At 40.5% G+C, this 21,470-nt stretch overlaps 1 protein-coding gene across 1 annotated transcript in view; it reads left to right on the plus strand.

Annotated features, from left to right (window-relative positions):
• LOC103299842 (collagen alpha-4(VI) chain-like) overlaps positions 1-8,268 on the plus strand; it is a 92,282-nt gene extending 84,014 nt beyond the window's left edge. Inside the window, exons 35-37 of the mRNA XM_008156696.3 lie at positions 1,175-1,265; positions 1,945-2,174; positions 7,638-8,268. Coding sequence (XP_008154918.2) covers positions 1,175-1,265; positions 1,945-2,174; positions 7,638-7,813 — 497 coding nt within the window. The 3' untranslated portion in view covers positions 7,814-8,268. The remainder of the gene's footprint in view (positions 1-1,174; positions 1,266-1,944; positions 2,175-7,637) is intronic.
• The last annotated feature ends 13,202 nt before the right edge of the window (positions 8,269-21,470 follow it).

Below are 21,470 nucleotides of genomic sequence, written 5' to 3' on the forward strand. Positions count from 1 at the left end.
CTGGGGCTGGGATTCTGCATTTTTAACAAGCTCCCAAATGATGCTGATGCTGGTAGTCCATGGACCACGCTTTGAGTAACAAGAGTACATGACATTTATTTTTCTGGGACTTGCTCAGGTTGGGTGGATGGAGCCAACAGTGAAGGTTAAGGGGCACACTGTCAGTGCACCTGGACAGGAATTCTTCCCCATCTCCTCACCTCCAATCAGAACCAAACTAGTTGAACCAAATTCATGGGCAGCTGTATTCCAAAGCTGTATTCCTAACATGATCATGGAGATCGTTGGGATTTGGGGGTGGGTATTGATCTGGTCACATTTCCAGGAGTTTGTCTTGGGCTCTGTCCACCACTGCTAATCCAAATCAGGCCATGTACAGGGTGCCTTGAGGTGACCTGTGAGGCCTTCTTGCTGGGAGACATGAGTTTCTCAGTTTATAAGAGGGTGTGATATCCTGCTGGGAGCCTTGAGGGACATCTGCCCCTCAGTGAAGGAATCAGAGGGAGTCTGATGGACTTCTAGAAGTACTGACAAGGCATTTGTGCTTCTCCAGTTGGAGAGGTATAAAGATCAATGACTTGATTCTAGTCCTTCTTTTACCACTAGGGAGCTGTGTGACCCTAGAAAGGTTAGTGAAGCACTCTGAACTTGCTATTTCTTATTGTTGTAGGAGATGGAAGAGAGATTTGCAAGATATGGCTGATGGCTTAGTGATTCTTTGAGGGAGATGAAGGCTGAATGAATCCCTTTTCTAGTGTGTTTTAATTTCATTTTTTTAATGTTTTATTATGTTAGGTTGCATTTTATGTTTTCTTATAGTCTTTTATGTTGTGATTTTACATTATTCATATGATAGCATGCATTTTATGTTTTCATTTTTTAAAATTTTATTTTTGCATTTGTTTTATGCTTTGCTTGAATTTTACATCTTTTTTATTTTATGTCAATGGATTTTTGTTTTTATGTTTTGTTTCATTTCATTTTTATTTTGCTTTATTGTATATTTTACTGTATTGTATGTTTTATTTGATTTTATTTTGTCTTTTAAGTTTTTGTGTTAATGGATAATATTTTGTTTTTATGCTTTCTTTTACTTTATGTTTAGTTTATTTTCAAGTTTTATATTATTTTATGCTTTATTTGATTTGACTTTATTTTGAAATTTTATTTTCAGGTGGAACAAACCAGTACCCACCCCCAGAGCTCATTGAAGAATGTGGGGGCCCCAGCAGAGGGGACACTCGGATGCAATCACTTATTAAGAGGTAGGCTGAGGGCAGAGCTGAGATTGTCCCATAGCTCTGTCCCTTGCAGGAGACAACTCCCTAGAGCCGTGGTCGGCAAACCGCGGCTCGCGCGCCACGTGTGGCTCTTTGGCCCCTTGAGTGTTCTAACGCCACTTCTTCAAAATAGACTCCCCCAGGCCGAAAACCGACTTCTGCGCATGGGCCACGAAGTTTCAATCACATTGTACGTGCGCGCCCGCATGTGGTATTTTGTGGAAGAGCCACACTCAAGGGGCCAAAGAGCCGCATGTGGCTCGCAAGCTGCAGTTTGCCGACCACTTCCCTAGAGAAAGGTCACAGGCAGTGTCAGTCCTTGACCTGACCCAAACTATTGGAGCAAGGATGCTCCCGTGTTTGACAACTCTGATATGGTGTGTCTTTTCTTTCTTTAAGAGTAATACAGGACCAATATAAAACATTGAAAGAACACATAAGTGTATAGAAGCAAAAATTAAAGTTTCCATTCTACCCCATCCCCATCTTATTAAAGTTAATAATGCTAAACATATTATTGCTACTTTTGTCCCATGTGATAACGAAGTCATTGGGAAATGCTCAAACCCAAAGCTTCATTGAGCTCAGCAGTATCAATTGGAAAATGAACCTCTCAGTTCTCATGGTTTGGTTATACGGTTTGGCATGGATTGTTTTTATACAGGCTGCCCAAACGCCAGCGTGGCATATCTGGCTTTGCTGATGATTTGGAAGCACTTGAAGCAACACATTTTTTTCTAGAGGAGAACAGAACAGCAATGATGACATCTATAACTCAGCCAGAAGCACTTGAAAATTATGAAAAGAATGGCTATGTCACTGAAGAAAACAAACAAGAAATGTCTGCAAAACAGAAGGAAAATGGAAGAGAAGTAAATTCAGACACTACTTCTGGTAAAAAAAAAAACAAAAACAACTATTCCTTACTCCTTGAATTTACTTTTTAAAATCTTTATCTTTTTTTTTTTTTATTAAAATCCTACGTACTGTGTATGTTAACTTGCAAATTTTGGCTTGTATATATTTTCCTTCCAAATACACAAATTCATATATGCAGCTAAAGAAATTAGTTTAAGACCATATTCAAGGACTAACTTTCACCTGCGTGTAAACTTGGAGCTGAACAGAAGCTATTTCAGTGGGTCAGATGGGAGCACACCCTATGAAATGTCTGTATTTCATTGTGGAGAAGCAATGATCTATTGCAGAAGCAGCAAACATGCTCCTGACCTGCAGGACAATGCACTGGACAATGCACTGGCTTGTAGAAGGCTCCTTCATCTATGAGTGGCCACATCGGTGCTGACCAAGTTTCAGGAACCTTTGGGTTCATCTAAAACAACTAGCAATGATTTAGGGTTATAGCTGGTAATAATGCAGATACCATGTCACCTCTTACATGGGCTCAACAAAAGTGAGCAAAAACAGTGACCACATTAGAAAGAGATTTGGGAGGATTTGACTCTCAAGTTTGTAAAATGTAGGGAAAAGATGGCTGGAAGAATTTCTAGTGAGTGGCGTGGTCAGTCCTGCTTAGATTAAATGAGAGATAATTGCCCAGAGGTTTTGAGTGTGCCTAGATGGTTCTCTATCTGGGGCAGCTAGCTCAGTGGCTACATCTCTATGGCTCAGTTTTATGATGTGTAAAGTGGGGATTGTGTGAATACCTATCTCACAGGGTTGTTTTGAGGATAAAACTTGTTAATTTATGTGTTTGCCACATAACAAGCCTACAACCCAAGGTAGGTATTAAGATGCTGATATGTTCTACCACTTAGGTCCAAAGTAAACAGATGTTTAAAGGAAATAATAACAAAACCGATGGACAGAGGAGTGGTCACTCCCAGCAGAACAGTTTACCTCCTTAGGTGAAAAATTCAGGATCGCACTTATCCTGTTGATCATTCTGTTCTCAGTATGTAATATGGTCAGGTACTTCACTAAGGCAGTTATTTTCAGGCTTGGCTGTAAAATAGGAATCTCTAAAAATTCTCAAAGCCCAGACCTCATCCCAGACCAATTCAATCAGAATCATTGGGCGAAGGAGTTACCCAGCCATTCCACGGAGCAACCACGAGTGAGAACCCCTGCTCCAAGGGAGCCTTTCCTACCAAGTCAAGGTGAAAGAGAAGGGGGAAAGCTGACAGGTCATCTAATCCAGTTCTACTTCACAGACAAAAACTAAGGCCTGAGGGTCCCCCACATTTCTTACCTACTCTGTAACTTGGCTGTGGCCAGTCCCTCTCTCATTGCATTCCAAGGCTACTCTAAACCTTCACCACCTCTTCCAGTTCCTTCCCCAGTGTCTCTTTCTGTAGCTGATGCCCATATATTTTTGCTTTCAAAAGAAAGAAAAGTGCCAGGTGCAACTTCCTGTGTTTTCCTGCACTTCAGTCAGAGAGAGCTGTCCCTAGTCTTCCACTGTTCCCACTGACAAAAAACCCACAGGCTCTTGACTTGAGCTCTTTGGGATGGGGCCACTGCTGGCTGTAACCTTCTTTTTCAAACATTGTCCTCTTTTGGCCCCAGAGATCTTCTCCTCTTGTTCTACTTCTGACCAGTCCAGGTGGGCTCCTTTTTCCAGGTCTAGCCCCACAGAGAGAACCAGGTTTCATGGAACCTGAAATTTATACAATCTAGGAGCCCTCTTTAATTAAGAAAGCATATAAAACTATTAAAATTTAATTCAAAAGTGAATATTTGATGCAAATGAGGGGCCCCGAAGCTTAGGCTTCACGAATTTGATGGTAAACCTGCAATGCCTTCCCCAAGGTCCTTTCTTCAATCTTCCAAGGACTCTACACATCCTACAGGTACAAGCTTTCCCACCATGACTTCCACTAGCCCCTCTGTGCTGATGACTTCAAATCCGTACCTTCCATCTTTGACTCTCTCCTGAGCTGCAGACCAGCTTAGTTAACCAACTGCCCTCCAGATGGCACCATTGCATATGCCCACAGTCATTTCAGACAAACATAATTAAACAAAATGGGACTCATCTTTCCCATTCAAACCTTCTTTAGCTTTATTCTTTATTGGAATGAACCTCCATTGACCCAGGAATGGAAAGCTAAAACCCAAACATCACTAATTTTCTCCTCCTGCCTCCAACTGGTGACCACATCTTCGTGTGACTTCCTCCTCAGCATCTCTCAGATCTATTCCCTTTCCCACAATCTTCCCTTTTAATACCTTGGCTTTCACCTTGAGTATAATTGCAATGTTGTCTAACGAGTCTCATTTCTTCCAGTTTGTCCTCCTTCCTATTCCATTCTGAACACCAAATTAAGTTTTCTAAAATGGAAATCTGATCCTGTCATTTGTCTTCTTCTTTATTTCCCAATGGTTTATATTATAGGGGTGGGAAACCTTTTTTTCCTGCCAAGGGCCATTTGGATATTTATAACATCATTCGTGGGTCATACAAACATAGCAACTTAAAAATTACCCTGCTATATTTGGTCAAACATTTAATTATCTCACCCCTAATGCCTGGGCAGGGCCAGACCAAATAATTTCACCGGCTGGACGTTCCCCTGGTTTATAAGATAATGTTCAGATGCCTGGATAAGGCACACAGGCCTCTGTGATTAGACCTTGCAGTGTCCTCTGAGGCCTACTGGTTGCCACTTCCCTACATATACCTTTTGCACTATTTGCAGTAGCCCTGATCCCCTGTTCTTTATTCCAAGTCTCCATGCCTTTGCTCATGCTCATCTGTCCATTTGCAGCCTTCCACCTGGATTACATCTACTCATCTTTTAACACTCAGGTCAAGTTTCACTACTACTTAGAGTCCTTTCTGGCCCCTATGTAGTCTTAAATTTTCATGGCCTCCTTTGTGCACCTGTATCATAAGCTAAATTCTTCCATGGTACCTGCAACCTTTCATTGCATGTACTTGTACAGAATTGTCATAGAAGCCAGGCTGGTCTTGGTATAATTTTCAATTTCAGTGCTATCTCCAAAGCACACAGATCTATTTTTTTTTTTGGCTTTCTCGTCCAAGAAGGGCTACTTCATGCAACATATGTATCAGTAGAGAGAACCAGCCCGGGCATATTGCAATGTCATCGTAGCTGTTCTTCAGACCTATCCAGCGTTCTCCTTTCTCTTCCCCTTTTCTTCATTCCTGGATTCATGGATTTGTTTGAGTAAAACTGATTGCTGCTGCAGAATTCTTCTAAGAAAGGCAAAAGTTACCACTCTTGGTAAAAACCATGCAAATGTAAAATTAGGGCATAGCAATAATTGCTCGGGTGAAAACTTGTTTGCCCCCCAAATGCCATATCATACTGATTAAAAGCAAACTTAAGACTCTGAGGCTCCCTTAGGTTGCACAGAATACCTTGGAGATGAGTAGTTTAAAGCTTCGAGGATTGACTTTCCTATAGCTGTGCTGACCAATGACTAGCCACCTGGGCTATTTAAATAGAAGATCATTTGAAATGAAATAAAACTGAAAATTCAGTTCCTTGGATGCAACAGCCATATTTCAAATACCCAATAGCCACATAAGCAGTGACTACTGTGTTAGTGCAGACATGGAATATGCCCCTCGTCGCAGAAGGGTCTGTAGGGCGGTGCTGCTCTAGAAAAATAATCCAGGGGAAGCAGCCCCTGGTTGTCTCCCAGGTTAAATGCAAGGGTGGGGCTTCTAAAGCCAAAAGCCACAAAGTATCACTAGGAAAAGTAATGATAGATAGATAGATTGGTTTGTTTGTTTATTTATTTATACTCAACTGTGAATATGTCTTTTATTGATTCTAGAGAGAGAGGAAGAGAGAAAGAGAGAGAGAGAGAGAGAGAGAGAGAGAGAGAGAGAAGAGAGAAACATTGATCAGTTACCTCCCATGTGCATTCCGATGGGAATCAAACCCACAACCTAGTTGTGTGCCCTGACCAGGAATCGAACCTGAGACCTTCTGGTGTATGGCTTGACACTCTAACCAACTGAGCCACCCATCCAGGGCCAAGTAAGGATCCATTTAAACAAGTCCTTGGCCTGTCAGTTGGGAATCAGTTTGTAATGGTAGAAGTTGGTGTCAGCTGACGGCTGAGCCCTACATCTATTTGTTGGACCCAGAGAGTACAGCCAAAAGTTCACCGTTGGAGTGTTTTTCTGTTGACTCCGATAATATTTTTGGAGGAGCATTTGCTCTGGCTCCTTCTCCTGGGCCCTCACTGCCTGTTTTCTCCCCCGCCCCCCTGTCCCCAAGTCAGAGCCATGCAGCAGGCCAATTCCAATGTGCCTGTTCAAGGCGTAGGACCATTCATTACCCCACTAAGAGTGCATCTCATCCCCTTGGGTCCAGCACATCTGGTCACTCCTTCAAGAGAACTAGTCTGTGCTGATTACACTAATGGGGGTACGTCAGCAGCTTCCCAGGAATAGACCACAAATTTTAATGCTTGCTTTCTAAAGCAAGATACCTTCCTTATTTGGGAGTGATTGGAAGGCCCAAGGGAAACTGGAGGGTACCACTTTTCTGTGCTGTGGGGCTGGCCTGCAACGAAAATACCTGGAAAAATTAATGTCTGATTTAGAATCCACTGTATCCCAGATTTTGCTCTGTTGTCACTTGTTGATTCCCAATGATTTATTCATTTTTCTAGGAACATCATGTTTTCCTTTTAATATTAACTTCTTGGGTAAGTGTCAAGATACAATAAATAATACATAAACTGTATTTGCTTAGGCTATTAGAAGGCTTTGAGAGTAGGAAGTGATTGAGATGGTTTGAATAAAGAGGGAAATAAGTAAAATAAACAAATAAGGAATTCTCAGTATCAGAAAGATTTATTTATTCATTCATCCACTCACTCATTTATGCATTGTCTGATGTATCCGCCATGTGTTAGGTACTGTGCAAAATAATGCCTGAAATTGTATTACATCTTTCACATATGTTATGTGACACCTTACAACAATTTATGAAGGTTTTTTTTTTTAAAAAAAATATTGTTTGTATGGTCTAGGACAGTGGTCGGCAAAGTGCGGCTCGCGAGCCACATGCGGCTCTTTGGCCCCTTGAGTGTGGCTCTTCCACAAAATACCACGGCCTGGGCGAGTCTATTTTGAAGAAGTGGCGTTAGAAGAAGTTTAAGTTTAAAAAACTTGGCTCTCAAAAGAAATTTCAATCGTTGTACTGTTGATATTTGGCTCTGTTGACTAATGAGTTTGCCGACCACTGGTCTAGGAAATTGAGGCTCAGAAAGATTGTTTCTTGCTCAAGACTACACAGCCAGTAGATAGTGAGGCTAGGATTCATTTTCAGGCCCGTGACACCAAACCATCGCTCCCTTCCTGTCATGCTCATACAGGAAATTCAACCCCTCGCATTTGTTTTGTGGCAGGTCCCTGTTTGATGGATCCAATGGAAGGCGAGTGCCAGGATTACGTCCTGAAATGGTACTATAACAAGGACAAGCGGGCTTGCCAACAGTTCTGGTATGGCAGCTGTGGGGGCAACGCCAACCGGTTCGAAACCAAGGAAGAATGTGAGGTTTGGTGTGTCCCAACACCCCTGTAGAGTCAGGCAGAGTCTCGTTACAGTTGCCTCTGTTTTAATCGCGGATGAAATCGAGATTGCCTTCCTGAGACAGTGCCGCAGCTCCTAAGTGAGGAAGCCCACTCTGCAGTTACAGAGGTCGATTCCTAACCCACTGAACTTTTTCCTGCCAGCGGAGGACTTGGGAAAAACGATTTGTGATTGGAGAAGGACTGCATTCTAGTAGTTAAAAAAAAAGTAACTGAAACGTTCCTGAAAGTTATCTAAATGATGTAGAACTGAATGATAAAGAAATTTGAACTTGACTTAACATTCACTTTTTTGGCTATGTAGCAAAAGAGAAATTGATGTACACAGTGAGTAAAAGCTAATTTGGAAGTGAGTTGCAACTTGATTTCTTTTTTACCACTTGAAAACCTGGAAGTATTTGTCAAAGCAGGGGTTTGGAAAAAGACACATCTAATGTGAAATTTCATCCTGACTACCTAGTGTGAAAATAAAGGCAATCTCGATGAAATCATTTGGTGTGATATCACGTGTGCTGCCTGCTCACTGCAATCTGTGCTATAACTTTTTTTTTTTTTGCTTTGTAGTACATTTTATTTTTATTTATTTATTTTTAAAATTATTTCTCCTTTTTCCCCCATTGATCTCTCCCCAGCCACGCCCCCCACCCCCAACCCCAGCACATGCCCTCACTCCCCTAGTGTCTGTGTCCATTGGTTATCCTTATATGCATGCATACCTCTGCCTCCCTGCCCCAGCCCCCCACCTTCCCTCTGAAGTTTGACAGTCTATTTGATGCTTCTCTGTCTTTGGATCTATTTTTATTCATCAGTTTATGTTGTTCATTATATTCCACAAATGAGTGAGATCATGTGATATTTATCTTCCTCCAGTTGGCTTATTTCACTTAGCATAATGCTCTCCAGGTCCATCCATGTTGTTGCAAATGGTAAAAGTTCCTTTTTTATAGCAGCATAGTATTCCATTGTGTAGATGTACCACTGTTTTTTAATCCACTCATCTGCTGATGGGCACTTAGGTTGAGGTTGTTTCCAAATCTTAGCTATTGTAAATTGTGCTGCTATGAACATAGAGGTGCATATGTCCTTTGTGACTGATGTTTCTGATACCTTGGGATATACTCCTAAAAGTGGGATCCCTGGGTCAAATGGGAGTTCCATTTTTAATTTTTTGAGGAAACTCCATACTGTTCTCCACAGAGGCTGCACCAGTCTGCATTCCCACCAGCAGTGCACATTTGTTGATTTGTTGATGATAGCCATTCTGACAGGTGTGAGATGGTATCTCATTATCATTTTGATTTGCATCTCTTGGATGGTTAGTGACTTTGAGCATGTTTTCATATGTCTCTCGGCTTCTGTATGTCCTCTTTCAAAAAGTGTCTATTTAAGTCCTTTGCCCATTTCTTGATTGGATTGTTTATCTTTCTTTTGTTAAGATGTATGAGTTCCCTATAAGTTTTAGAGATTTGGCCCTTATAGGATATAACATTGACAAATATGTTCTCCTATGCAGTGGGCTTTCTTATTGTTTTGTTGGTGGTTTCTTTTGCTTTGCAGAAGCTTTTTATTTTGATGTAGTCCCATTTGTTTATTTTCTCCTTAGTTTCCATTACCCTAGGAACTGTATTGGTAAAGATAATGCTATGGCATATGTCTGATATTTTGCTGCCTATGGATTTTCTAAGATTTTTATGGTTTCCTGTCTTACGTTTAAGTCCTTTATCCATTTTGAGTATGGTATAAGTTGGTGGTCTAGTTTCTTTTTCTTTTTTTGCATGTATCTGTCCAATTTTCCCAACACCGTTTATTGAAGAGACTGTCTTGATTCCATTGTATGCTCTTGCCTCCTTTGTCAAATATTAATTGAGCATAATGGCTGGGGTTAATTTCTGGGTTCTCTGTTCTGTTTCATTGGTGTATATGCTATTCTTTGTGACATAGCACTTGTTGGAGAGGAAACAGAAGTGACTTTGCCATGGGACTGATCCTTTGTTATTAATTACAGTGACTCTTGCTTATCCTCTTAAACTTGGTGACTCAGCAATTAAGACTGACATTGTCAGTGCAAATATGAAGGGGCTAGGTTCACCCTGAATGAAACATTTTTCAATATGGCTCATAGCTCAATTCTCCAGGCCTCTGAACTTGGGCCCAGCTTGAGGGCAGAACTAGGCACTGCATGGAATTCTAGAGCTGCTGGGTACTGAGGTGCCTGGCATGAGGCCTCTGGAGGATCATGTATTAGTCTGCTCTGGCTGCCATAACAAAATACCACAGACTGGGGCGCTCAAACAACAGATATTTATTTCTCACAGTTCTGGAGACTGAGAAACCAAAACCAAGGTGCCAGCTGACTTGCTTTCTGGTAAGAACTCTCTTCCTGGTTTATAAACAGCTTTCTTCTTGTTATGTCTTCAAATAACCTTTCCTCTGTGGAGAGAGAAAAAAATAAAGGAAGGAGGGTGAGAATGAGAGAGAAAGAGGAGGGAGGAAGGGAGATAGAAAGAGAGTGAGTGCGGAGAAGGTTCTCTGGTGTCTCTTCTTACAGAGACTAATCCTATAGGATTAGGGCCCCATCCTTATGACCTTATTTAATCTTAATTACCTCCTAAAGGTCATATCTCCAAATTAATTTACATTGGGGGTTAGGGCTTCCACTTATGAATTTGGGGGGACACAAACATTCAGTCTCTAACAGATTTCAAGCAGCTGGTGGTTACCCAGAGTGGAGTTTGCTCTCTGGAAAGTTTCTGTTGAATAATGAAAGTTATTTCTAGGATTCTTTTTATTCCTCCTCTCAAGCCCAGAGACACTGCGGATGGGATGAGATGGCAGATTTATAGAAAATCAAAGAAATATTAAATTTTTCATTTTATCTTATGACAATTACTTTTATCTGATAAAAAAAGGATAACTATGTATTCATGGTAGCAAGTTTGTAATTTAAATTAATTTGCAGAAATGCACATGGAAGAAACAAAGCTCACTTATAATCTTTTCTCCCAAAGGTAATTATTGTGGTATAATCCAGGTTTTTTTCTAATGCTTGGAATATTATGTTTTTTTTCTTCCTTAGCACACTACATTGCGGCAAATTTTGGCTAAAGTGTTTTCATGCTGGGAATGAAATGCAGATGTTCCACCATTGGCAGAGCTGCTTACCGTGTGGGTGTGTGTAGGCATGTTGTTTTTTAGGAATAACCACAGCTGCTTGGGCATATAGGGGCTAAGCTCATCTACCCTGAGGATGGCACATGATTTGAGCTGTGATCTATTTTCCACTTCTTTTTCCCACCCCACCCTGCCCTTCCCTTGCTCAGGAGTTGGGAACACAAAGGCAAAGACAAGGTGGCAGTATAACCTTTCAACTCTAACCCGGGCAGAAAGTTTACTTTAAAAATCCCCAGGTACACAGACAATCTAACCAAGGGACAGAAACCATTATCTGTTGTTTTTAGATGGCATTCACCCGCACTCCTGTAACGCAGTTTCTTTTTATTTTTTTAAAATATATTTTATTGATTTTTTACAGAGAGGAAGAGAGAGGGATAGAGAGTTAGAAACATCGATGAGAGAGAAATATCGATCAGCTGCCTCTTGCACACCCCCTACTGGGAATGTGCTCGCAACCAAGGTACATGCCCTTGACCGGAATGGAACATGGGACCCTTGAGTCCGCAGGCCGATGCTCTATCCACTGAGCCAAACCGGTTTTGGCCTGTAACGCAGTTTCTAAAGCACTGTCCCACGTTATGTTATATATTTGCCTACTCCCCCTCAATCTTGGACGATGGCATTGTTCTTCCCAGCTTTTCCCATTGCTCTTCCAATTCTCAGAGAAGTGAAGTGGTCTGACCCAGAGCATTAGAGAAACTGGACTTGAACTCCTTTTGATCCCAACTCTAGGGCTCCTTTTGCTCCACTCCATTGGTTCCAAAACATGAGCTGTCACAAGATGGGGAGGAGGGTGGGCTGAGACAGAAGAAAGGAATTTCCCCTCTGACTGTAAACAAGCTTGACCTTACTATCTGCCTCAGATGCTTCCCTCGCCCTGCTAACCCCTCTCTCCTGGGTTGGTGGTGCTGGTCTGGCCTTAGGTCTGGGAGGAAGCAGGAGTGGACGGAAAGAAAGGTTGAATTGTATTGCAGGACAATCCTGAAGACAGCTTTGGCCAACCCCACGGGGAGCTTTGGAACTAAAAGGGCTTGTGAAAGTGGCCCTGGGTGGGCCATGGCTGGGTCTGTATCCCCTGCCTCCTGGCTGTTGAAAGTGGGCTTCCCTGGGAAGGCTTGTTCTTGGATAAGGCAGCTCTCCAGCTGAATAGGCCCAGCTGAACCCGCATTTTCACTTCTAAGCATGTGCCCTGGATGATATTTATAACCATCATTTCCCTTCACAGCAAGAGCTCCTTCCCAATCTGCACCTTCCCAGGACTCTTCAAAATGGGCAGTGGGGAGAGAATCTCCCGCCCGAGAGGACAACTGACAAACAGACCAAACTCTGTCCCTTGAGTTTTGACTTTCCTTTCTTACTGTCTCTTTTCCTCACTGCCACACCACATTGTCTCTTTAGGTTTCAACCTTGTCAGCCCTACTCTACTATGCAGTCTGACAACCTGACAGCTCAATTTACCACACTCCTGTGTAGCCAGGGAGACCATGCACCTCAGTTATGGCCAATGAGAAGGACGTGGGAGCCTGTTGGTGCTGCCTTTCAGCTTCCTTATTCTTTTCACCTGGAATGTGCACATGATGCTGAAGCCTTTGCTAAGGATGGGGAAAGTTGGAAAATTGGAAAAAGTCTGGATTCTTGATGGTAAGACCTTAGACCTACCTGCCCTAGACTGCTTATCCTGGACTTCTTGTCACGTAAGACAAATTTCTTGTTTGTTTGAGCTATTGTTTATCAGGATTTCTGGAAACAGCCTCCAAACAAAACCCTAACTGATACATAGGCATTCAAAGCTCCTCCTTTAAATCTCTAGTTCAAGTGTAGACAGGTCCCTCATCAAGACTCTTGGATATAGTTGTCAGAAGTAAAACGCAAAAACAATTGGTAAGAGCAATAAGACGAATTAATGGGTTCGTGTATCTCTTTGAAGGAATGGATACTGTTGTGTTTCTGGAACCAGAGATTCAAACATGACTAAGCTCCATATTTCTAACTTTATGTCGGTTCCTTCTTGTGGATTATTTGCATTTTTTCAGACTGGTTCTTTCTTGGGGTCTCGAACCATCATCCCAACAATTCCTTGGCCACATCTCACCTGCTAAACCACCAGAAAAGGAGGATACTCTTCTTGTTTTGTGATATTGGCACACTTGCCACAGAGTGCTGGGGACTTCCTCACTGTCAGGTCCCCTTCACCTGGTGGGTGTCATCCATAATCTAACATTAGGGAACCTCTCCTTTGATCTCCAAGAACTTAAAATGAGAGTCTCCCTGCGTGCTACTTTGGCAGCCCCTTCTCAGTCTGGATTTCCTGTTAGAAAGAATTATACTCTCTAGCTGACACTTATAAGAGGGTAGCTTTTATTTTGAAATGTTGTCTGTGTATTTTAATAACATAAGCATCCTTATAACTGTAACTACATATCTAACAAGTTGGAGGAAAGCAGCAAAGCATGCTGTATTCTCAGTCTCTCTCCATTCCTGCTCCAAATACTGCGAGAATGTACTTTTCTAAGGAAAACCACACACACACAAAGATCAGAAACCATTTGCTATAAATTAAGGCTTGAGGGAACTGGTTGGATTTTAAGAATTTCTCCACCATTGATATACACAGAATAAAGCCAAAGTAGCAAGACAGACAGGAATGCTTCACTGCAAATTAATCATCCTATCTAATAAAAAGGGAATATGCAAATTGACCGACACAACATCACAAAGATGGCGGCACCCAGTCCCCTCATCCCCGCTGGAGTCCCCAGTCCTTTCAGCCCCGCCGGGGGAGGGGGGGCGGCAGGTGCATGGTGCGGCTGGACCTGCCCTCAGGCCCCCAGCCGCCCAAGGCCAGCCCGAGGTGCAGACAAGCCTTGGATGGTGGCTGCCCAGCCATCCAGGGCTGCCTGAGGCTCAGGTAACCAGGGCTGGCCGAGGCTTGGGTTGGCCGAGGCTTACACTATCGGCAGGGGCAGCAGTAGAGGTGTGATGGGGGCTTCACCTTCCCTTGAGGACTCCTGGACTGTGAGAGGGGCAGGCCGACTGAGAGACACCCCCCTCCAGTGCATGAATTTTCATGCACCGAGCCTCTAGTAATTTCTAAGATAATTTATGTAAAAGGAGATGGTAGGAGACTTCCAGTTAAAACGAGCAGCATTGAGATAAACCAACCTTGGGTTTTTTTCTCTGTAACAAAAGAAAAGCAGAAGAAAAAAAAACTGGAAGAGAAAAAAATCCCAACCCATAATTGATAAAGAATAGTTGTTAAATGCAGTGAAATGTAGATAATTCTATTTTATTTTTATTGATTTTTTAAAAAAATTGTTTATTTTTAAAAATTGAATTTATTGGGGTGACATTGGTTTGTAAAACCAAACAGGTTTCACGTGTACAACTCAATAAAACATCATCTGCACTCTGCATTGTGTGCCCAGCGCCCCAAGCAAAGTCTTCCATTCCCATTTTCTCCCCCTTTGCCCACTTCCACCCAGCCACCCTCCTTTTCCTCTGGCTATCACCACACTATTGTCTGTGTCTATGTGTTATGTACATATGAGATAATTCTATTTTAAATTGCCATCTGTCAGTATCCTACCACTCCTAATCTAGATGAAAAAGTCAATCGGTTCTACTAAGGTAACTACAAAGAACATAATTTTCTTGTCCCTTATCTCCTTAATTCAGGCTCCAAACACAATCACATTCAACTCTTTCTTTTTTGTATTATATTCTTACACAAGTTTTTTCAATTTTAGATATTCTCTATTGAATTTCTAGGACAGGCTTTATTTTTTAAAATATATTTTTGTTGATTTCAGAGAGGAAGGGAGAGGGAAAGAGAGATAGAAATATCAATGATGAGAGAGAATCATTGGTTGGCTGCCTCCTGCACACCCCACATTGGGAACAGAGTCCCCAACCCGGGCGTGTGCCTAGACGGGGAATTGAACCAAGACTTCCTGGTTCATAAGTCATTGCTCAACTACTGAGCTACACCAGCTGGGCTATAACAGGCTTTCTTAATCACCTATCCTTTTCCCTTTTCCTCACCCTTCAAATAATTATATCCATTTAAATGAGGTGGTTGTTCAGTGTTTATATTACTATGGTTATGTAAACATTTCTCCTAGCAGAGCCATGTCTTGTACATTTCATGTTATTGATATTTTTTTTCAGAGTAAGAGTCACTTTTACTTTTTAGTTCATTTTGATAGTGTTTTATATGTGCATCGCTATTGCTTTGCCAAATGCTGTGAGAGGTATAATTTTTGTCTCAATCTACTCAACACATTAGTTGTTCTAACAGTTTTATCTTTTTATATTTTTCCTGGAACCCTCTACCCTTCTGCTCTATTAATATATATATAAAATCTTCTCAAAAGTCGGGGGTCTTATACGCCGGAAAATACGGTACCTGTATTCCCCCCCCCCCCCCCCCGCAAAGCCGCTGTCCCAGTGCTGGAGCTGAGAATGAGTACCTTATTTGCAAACTCCATACTGTTCTCCACAGTGGCTGCACCAGTCTGCATTCCCACCAGCAGTGCATGAGGGTTCCTTTTTCTCCACATCCTAGCCAGCACTTGTTGTTTGTTGATTTTAAACAAACCTTCTTATTCTGTGGTGGCCAAGATGTACCTGCCCAGCAGAGAATTCGGCTCTCTGGTCAGTAGTGTGAAACTGTGTTTCAGAAGAGTCTTCCTGGGCTATTGAAAGTTAAATTAAATCAAGAGGACTTCACCCATTTGGAAATGTAAAATCTGGATCTTGAACTTGAAGAAAATACATTTTCTTCCTATTTGTAAATTCTCTCCCAAGTTTCTTGTGTAGGGATATGGGTTATGGTCTTAGGAATTTCAGATGGTGTGAGTGTAAATTTTGTTTGTGTCATATGTTTTACACAAAAATTTTGGAAGCATTTGGAATCCTTCTGTAAAATCTTTCTAATAACAATAGCAACAACAAAAAAGTCCAAATCATTGGACTGAAAACATCTTGCAGACTTAATGTGATGGCCAGAACACCAAGATTCATTCACTTGTATACATGTCCCCTTCTAATTGTTTCTCAACTCAATCAGTTCCATTATTTGCCTTTTAGGGGACGAATGCAGCTCAGGGCAGAAATATCAAGTGTATGCAGCTGGAATAATTACAGTGAGCATCGACTCAGGATACCCTGCCAATGTATGACTTGGTAATAGAAAGTTTATGTAGAATTAACATTGAGGACTTAAAACTTATTATTCTTCAGAGACATGTTTACAGAATTATCACGATTATGCTTGCCAGATGTTTGGTGGTTCAGTAATGAATAATTAACAATTCAGATATGTAAACACAGATTTGAGTTACTCAATAAATCAGACACGGAATAAGTTTACCACGAGAACCAAGTAAAATGAGCAGAAAAGAACCCAGAACATTTGGCATTTCTTTTAAGCCCTATGCTTGATTTCCTTTAGGCCTGTATTAGTTTCTTTAGATTCTTGCCACCCAGACCACTGTTTATTTGTGAGGTGGCAATAAAAAAAAACAAACAAAAACTCAGCATATTTTCAAAGGTAGAAGTATCAGTTATAGGATTCATTTAATGGGATCCATTTCAAGATGGTGGAATGACCTCCTGCTGCAGTATCTTTTACATAAAAGCCCTTAAAATGATAGAATATAAACAAACCAATAGATAAATACATACATTTTCAAATAGAAACTATTGAAGGATCAGAGGCTGTGAAAATATTCCTGAAGATAGAAATTAGATATTTTTAGGTTAAAGAGCAAACCACAGCCCAGTTCATTTGTGGGAAAATATTACAATATTTTGTGAATGAAGGAACAAGAATGATTCATGCTGAGAGAGAGAGAGAGAGAGAGAGAGAGAGAGAGAGAGAGAGAGAGAGAGAGAGAGAATAAGCTATAAGTAGAAGAAGGTTCAGGAATAAATGACAGGGTGATTAGTTAGGCGATTTAGGCGTAAACCTAGGGAGAAACACACCTGTTATTCTCCTCTGTCTTGGGCCAGGCAGCAACAAAGGAAAATCTCCCTGCTCTAGGCAGAAGCAGTGAGTATGGAAGCTTATATTTTAGAAACAGGGTCCCGAGTAATGGGTGATTACTCTACAAAAGGCTATAGAAGACCAGCCTCTGAAGCAACGGCATCAGATCCTGCTTATTCTTCCTCTCTAAGTGGACCACACAGCAGGAAATGTCAGCTTCAAAGATGACCATTGCAATCAGAAGTAACCAAACATTTAAATAAACCTAATCTAAGGAGAAATCAAACTCAACAATAGGAAGAATTTTCACCTAAGGAAATAAAGTTATTAGAGAAATACGGAGCCTTGTAGGGTTTGCTTAGACTCTGATTCCCAGCAATCCCTTTTTTGTCTTCAGAGTAACTTTTGGCATAAAAGCAAAATGGCAGCAGGAATTTCAGGCCTCAAACCTACACATCATGGCATCTAGAGCAAGAGAATATCTGTAGCCCCCAATTTCCAGGAAAAAACATGGAGAGGCAAACTGCCTGGACCACTTGTGAACCAACTCAGGTGTTCAGAGGAATGTAAGACTCTGACTGGATTAACCTAGGATTACCTGAATCAATATGGTGACAAAGGAGAGATTATCCTGATTGTCTTAAACCAACCAAGGCTTATTCCTGGACTTTAGAGGTGAGGTCAGTTTTAGCTAATTCTTATGACTTTACACAGTGAGGAATAGATGTTGGGGAAAACAACAAAAATGTCATTCTAGTGACAAGAAATCTTGATAAATTCTAAAGTGCTCATATCAAGCAAAATATGCTGAATGATGTCATATTATAAAACTATAAAATATACATGGATAAGGGGAAAACACTTTTGAATAATGCAGGTTAAAAAGGAAATTTAAATGGAAGTTGAAAAATATTTAGAAATGAAAGACTACAGGAACAACTTTATTGTTGTAGTTGGAGCAGTACTCAAAGGAAATGTTTGCAGTCTTAGATAAATTCAATTTTTAAATATGGGGAAAATATATATTTCAATAAGAAAGAAAATTGAAAACAATAAAACAGAAATAATAAAGCTAAAGCAGAAATTACTAATATAAAAATTACATTTAATTAATAAATCATTTATTTCTTTAAAAATACTAAGATAAATAATCCAGTTGGAGAAAGATAAGTATCACATGATCTCACTCATTTATGGAATATAATGAACAACATAAACTGATGAACAAAAACAGATCCAGAGACAGAGAAACATCAATCAGAATGTCAAACCTGAGAGAGAAGGTAGGGGAGGGTGGGGGTAAGGGGGAGAGATCAACCAAAGGACTTGTATGCGTGCATATGGGCCTAACCAATGGAAACAGACAACAGGGGGGTGAGGGCATGAGTGGGGAATTGGGGGGGTAGTAAGGGGGAATAAAGACACATATGTAATAACTCAATCAATAAAGAAATTTAAAAAAATACTAGTGAATAGGCAATATTTTGAAAAGTCTGTAGAAGAAAAACATGAGAAAGCACAAATAACTTAGATGAAGAATATGTGCAAAACTGCTTAGAACAATGACCCTATAAATATTAGCTATTATTATTGTTGTATAGATATTGAGGACATTAATGTAATGAGAATGCTATGTAAAACCTTATGCTGAGTATTCTATAAATTAGACTAAAGTTAAAAATTTATAGAAAAATAGAAAATATCAAAATTGCCTGAAAAGTAAGAAGACTTAAATAGAAGTCAAAGATCTAACTACCACTCTCCTAAATAAAACCTCCCCATATCTGGATCATTTTATAGGAATGTTCTTCCAAATTTTTAGGGAATCAGTTATTCCCATCTGACATCATATATTTCAGAACATAGAAAAAGATGATAAACTATCCAATATATTTTATTCAGCTAAGAGTACACTGACACCAAATATAAGAATGGAACAGTAAAAGAATAGGAAAAAAATAAAAGAATAATGTAATCTGACCAAATAATGTTTACTCAGGAATGCTAGGATAGCTCAACATTAGAAAGTAAAGATATTTTAACTGATTAAAAGAAAAAATATTCTTTTACTGACTTCTAATTTAACTTTTATGTAGTCTGGTGGAGGATCTGACATTTAACTAGATAGTTCAGTATTTACCTTCCTGTGTATATAAAACAAAAAACAAGCACAAAACAAAACCCTGGATATATGCACTGAGTGGCCAGATTATTAAGATCTCTGAATGCATAATAATCTGGCCACTCAGTTAGAGGCCCGGTGCATGAATTTGTACATGGGTGGGGTCCGGCCAGCCTGGCCAGGGGGAGGGGACATGGGCGGTTGGCCGGCCTGCCTGCTGGTCAAACTCCTGGTCGAGGGGACAATTTGCATATTAGCCTTTTATTATATAGGACATACACTGAGTGGCCAGATTATTATGTGTTCAGAGATCATAATAATCTGGCCACTCAGTGTAATTTTTCCTTTAAAAATCACTATAAATACCTACATAATGGTTGGAAATATGGGATATTTCTTGCAGCCCATGAGATGTAACTCCTTCTATCAAGTGTGGATATAGTAGACATCTAATGAGAATAAAAGCACTTTCCAAAAATGGAACTAGTTGACATCAGATTTCACTGTTGACAAGTGTTCTGCAAACTTATAAAATTTAATTTATTGTGAGCATATGCCGAAATGAAGAAAGATGTTAATAAGTGTAAATAGAAAACAGAAGGGAGATAGTTATGGAGGAGCATGCAACACTTATCTGGCTAGTGGGCCTTGGCAATTTTTTATATCTGTCTTCATTTCTGAGAAAGAAATGCTATGTTGAATATTCCCAAACTTAGATAAATGAATCCCATTGTTGGAATTACCTAACCATTTGGATGATTATAGTAAGATCCAAAAGAGTGAAGTCATTTGCCCTTTCCTAGTTACTATAGAGAAACTGGTGTGCTTTATCAGCCTCTATCTACATAGATCTACATTTTCCTTCACCTGGTACACAACACATTCTTCAGAGCCCTGACCTTGAGTTATCTACCCATGTTAGCCTTTCCTGACCCCCACAAGTGGTATGAGCAGCTATTTCCACTGTATTTATCAAGCTGCATAGTAATGTATTACTATTGTTTGTCTAGATATGTTACTCCTCTGTTCCTTCTGTAAATTATGACCTCCTTCTTGGCAGAGTTGCATAAGGCTTAGTTGTTACTACATAGACCACCCCACACCTTTATTTGCTCTTGCTTTGTTTCTTCCATAACCATATTTAATAATTTGGCTTCTCTAAAAGCTGGTTGTTAAGAAGGGTGGATGGAGGCCATGCAAATTTAGGCCATTAGAAAGTCCTACTCATAACAAGGGAAAAAATGATTGGGCATCAACAATTTGTAAATAAGGATATTGTGCATTTGCGTGTGTGAATCAGTTCTTTGGACTAGTGGTGCTCAAACCTGCCTGGTCAAAAGAATCAACTCTGGAGTCTTAAAATATCCAAATTCCTGGCACCAACCCCAGGGATTCTGATTCAATAGGTCCTAGGTAGGACCTATACATATGTATTTTTAAAACTCTCTATTGGTTTTTATATGCAATTGATTTGAGGAAGTATGGTCTAGAACTTGATCTCTCTAATCTATAATAATAAAAGTATAATATGCTAATTAGATCAGACAGCTGAATGACCTTCCAGACGTCATTCCAGATGTCCTTCCAGATGAAGCCACGGTGGCAGGGGCTGAGGCAGAGGCAGTTAGGGGTGATTATGCAGGCAGGCGAGCAGTTAGGGGTGATCAGGCAGGCAGAGTGGTTAGGAGCAATCAGGCAGGCAGGTGAGCAGTTAGGAACCAGTGGTCCCGGATTGTGAGAGGGATGTCCACCTGCCAGTTTAGACCCTATCCTGCTGCAGGATCGAGCCTAAACCAGCAGTTGGACATCCCCTGAGGGGTCCCGGATTATGAGAGGTTGCAGGCTGAGCTAAGGGACCCCCCCCTCACCCCTGTGCATAAATTTCATGCACCAGGCCTCTAGTAACCTAATAAAATAAAAGCAGGAAAACCGAGGTCCAGAACTCACCAGCGTACAACAGCTTCTCTAAGATTTAACCTATACAAGTAAATTGATCATGACCATTTAAAAATTCACGAGTTATAATATCTCTATAACATTAGACTTGGGGATTGCCTGGTTTTTGAAATTTGAATGGAATTTGTGTGTTATGTACCATTGAATTGACTTCAATTCCTGGTGACCCTATGAATGAGTCATGTTCACAATGTCCTATCCTCAACACCTCTGCTCAGTTCCTGTAGATTCATGCTTATGGTTTCTATTATAGAGTCTATCTATTTCTTATTTGGACTAACTCTTTTCCTGCTGCCTTCTATTTTTCCCAGCATTATTACCTTTTCCAAAGAACCCTGCCTTCTTTTTTTATTTTTATTTTTTATTGTTAGAAGTATTACAAATAGTAGTACATATGTCTCCTTTTCCCCT

This window comes from Eptesicus fuscus, chromosome 18 (assembly GCF_027574615.1).
Source record: "Eptesicus fuscus isolate TK198812 chromosome 18, DD_ASM_mEF_20220401, whole genome shotgun sequence".
Taxonomy (NCBI): domain Eukaryota; kingdom Metazoa; phylum Chordata; class Mammalia; order Chiroptera; family Vespertilionidae; genus Eptesicus; species Eptesicus fuscus.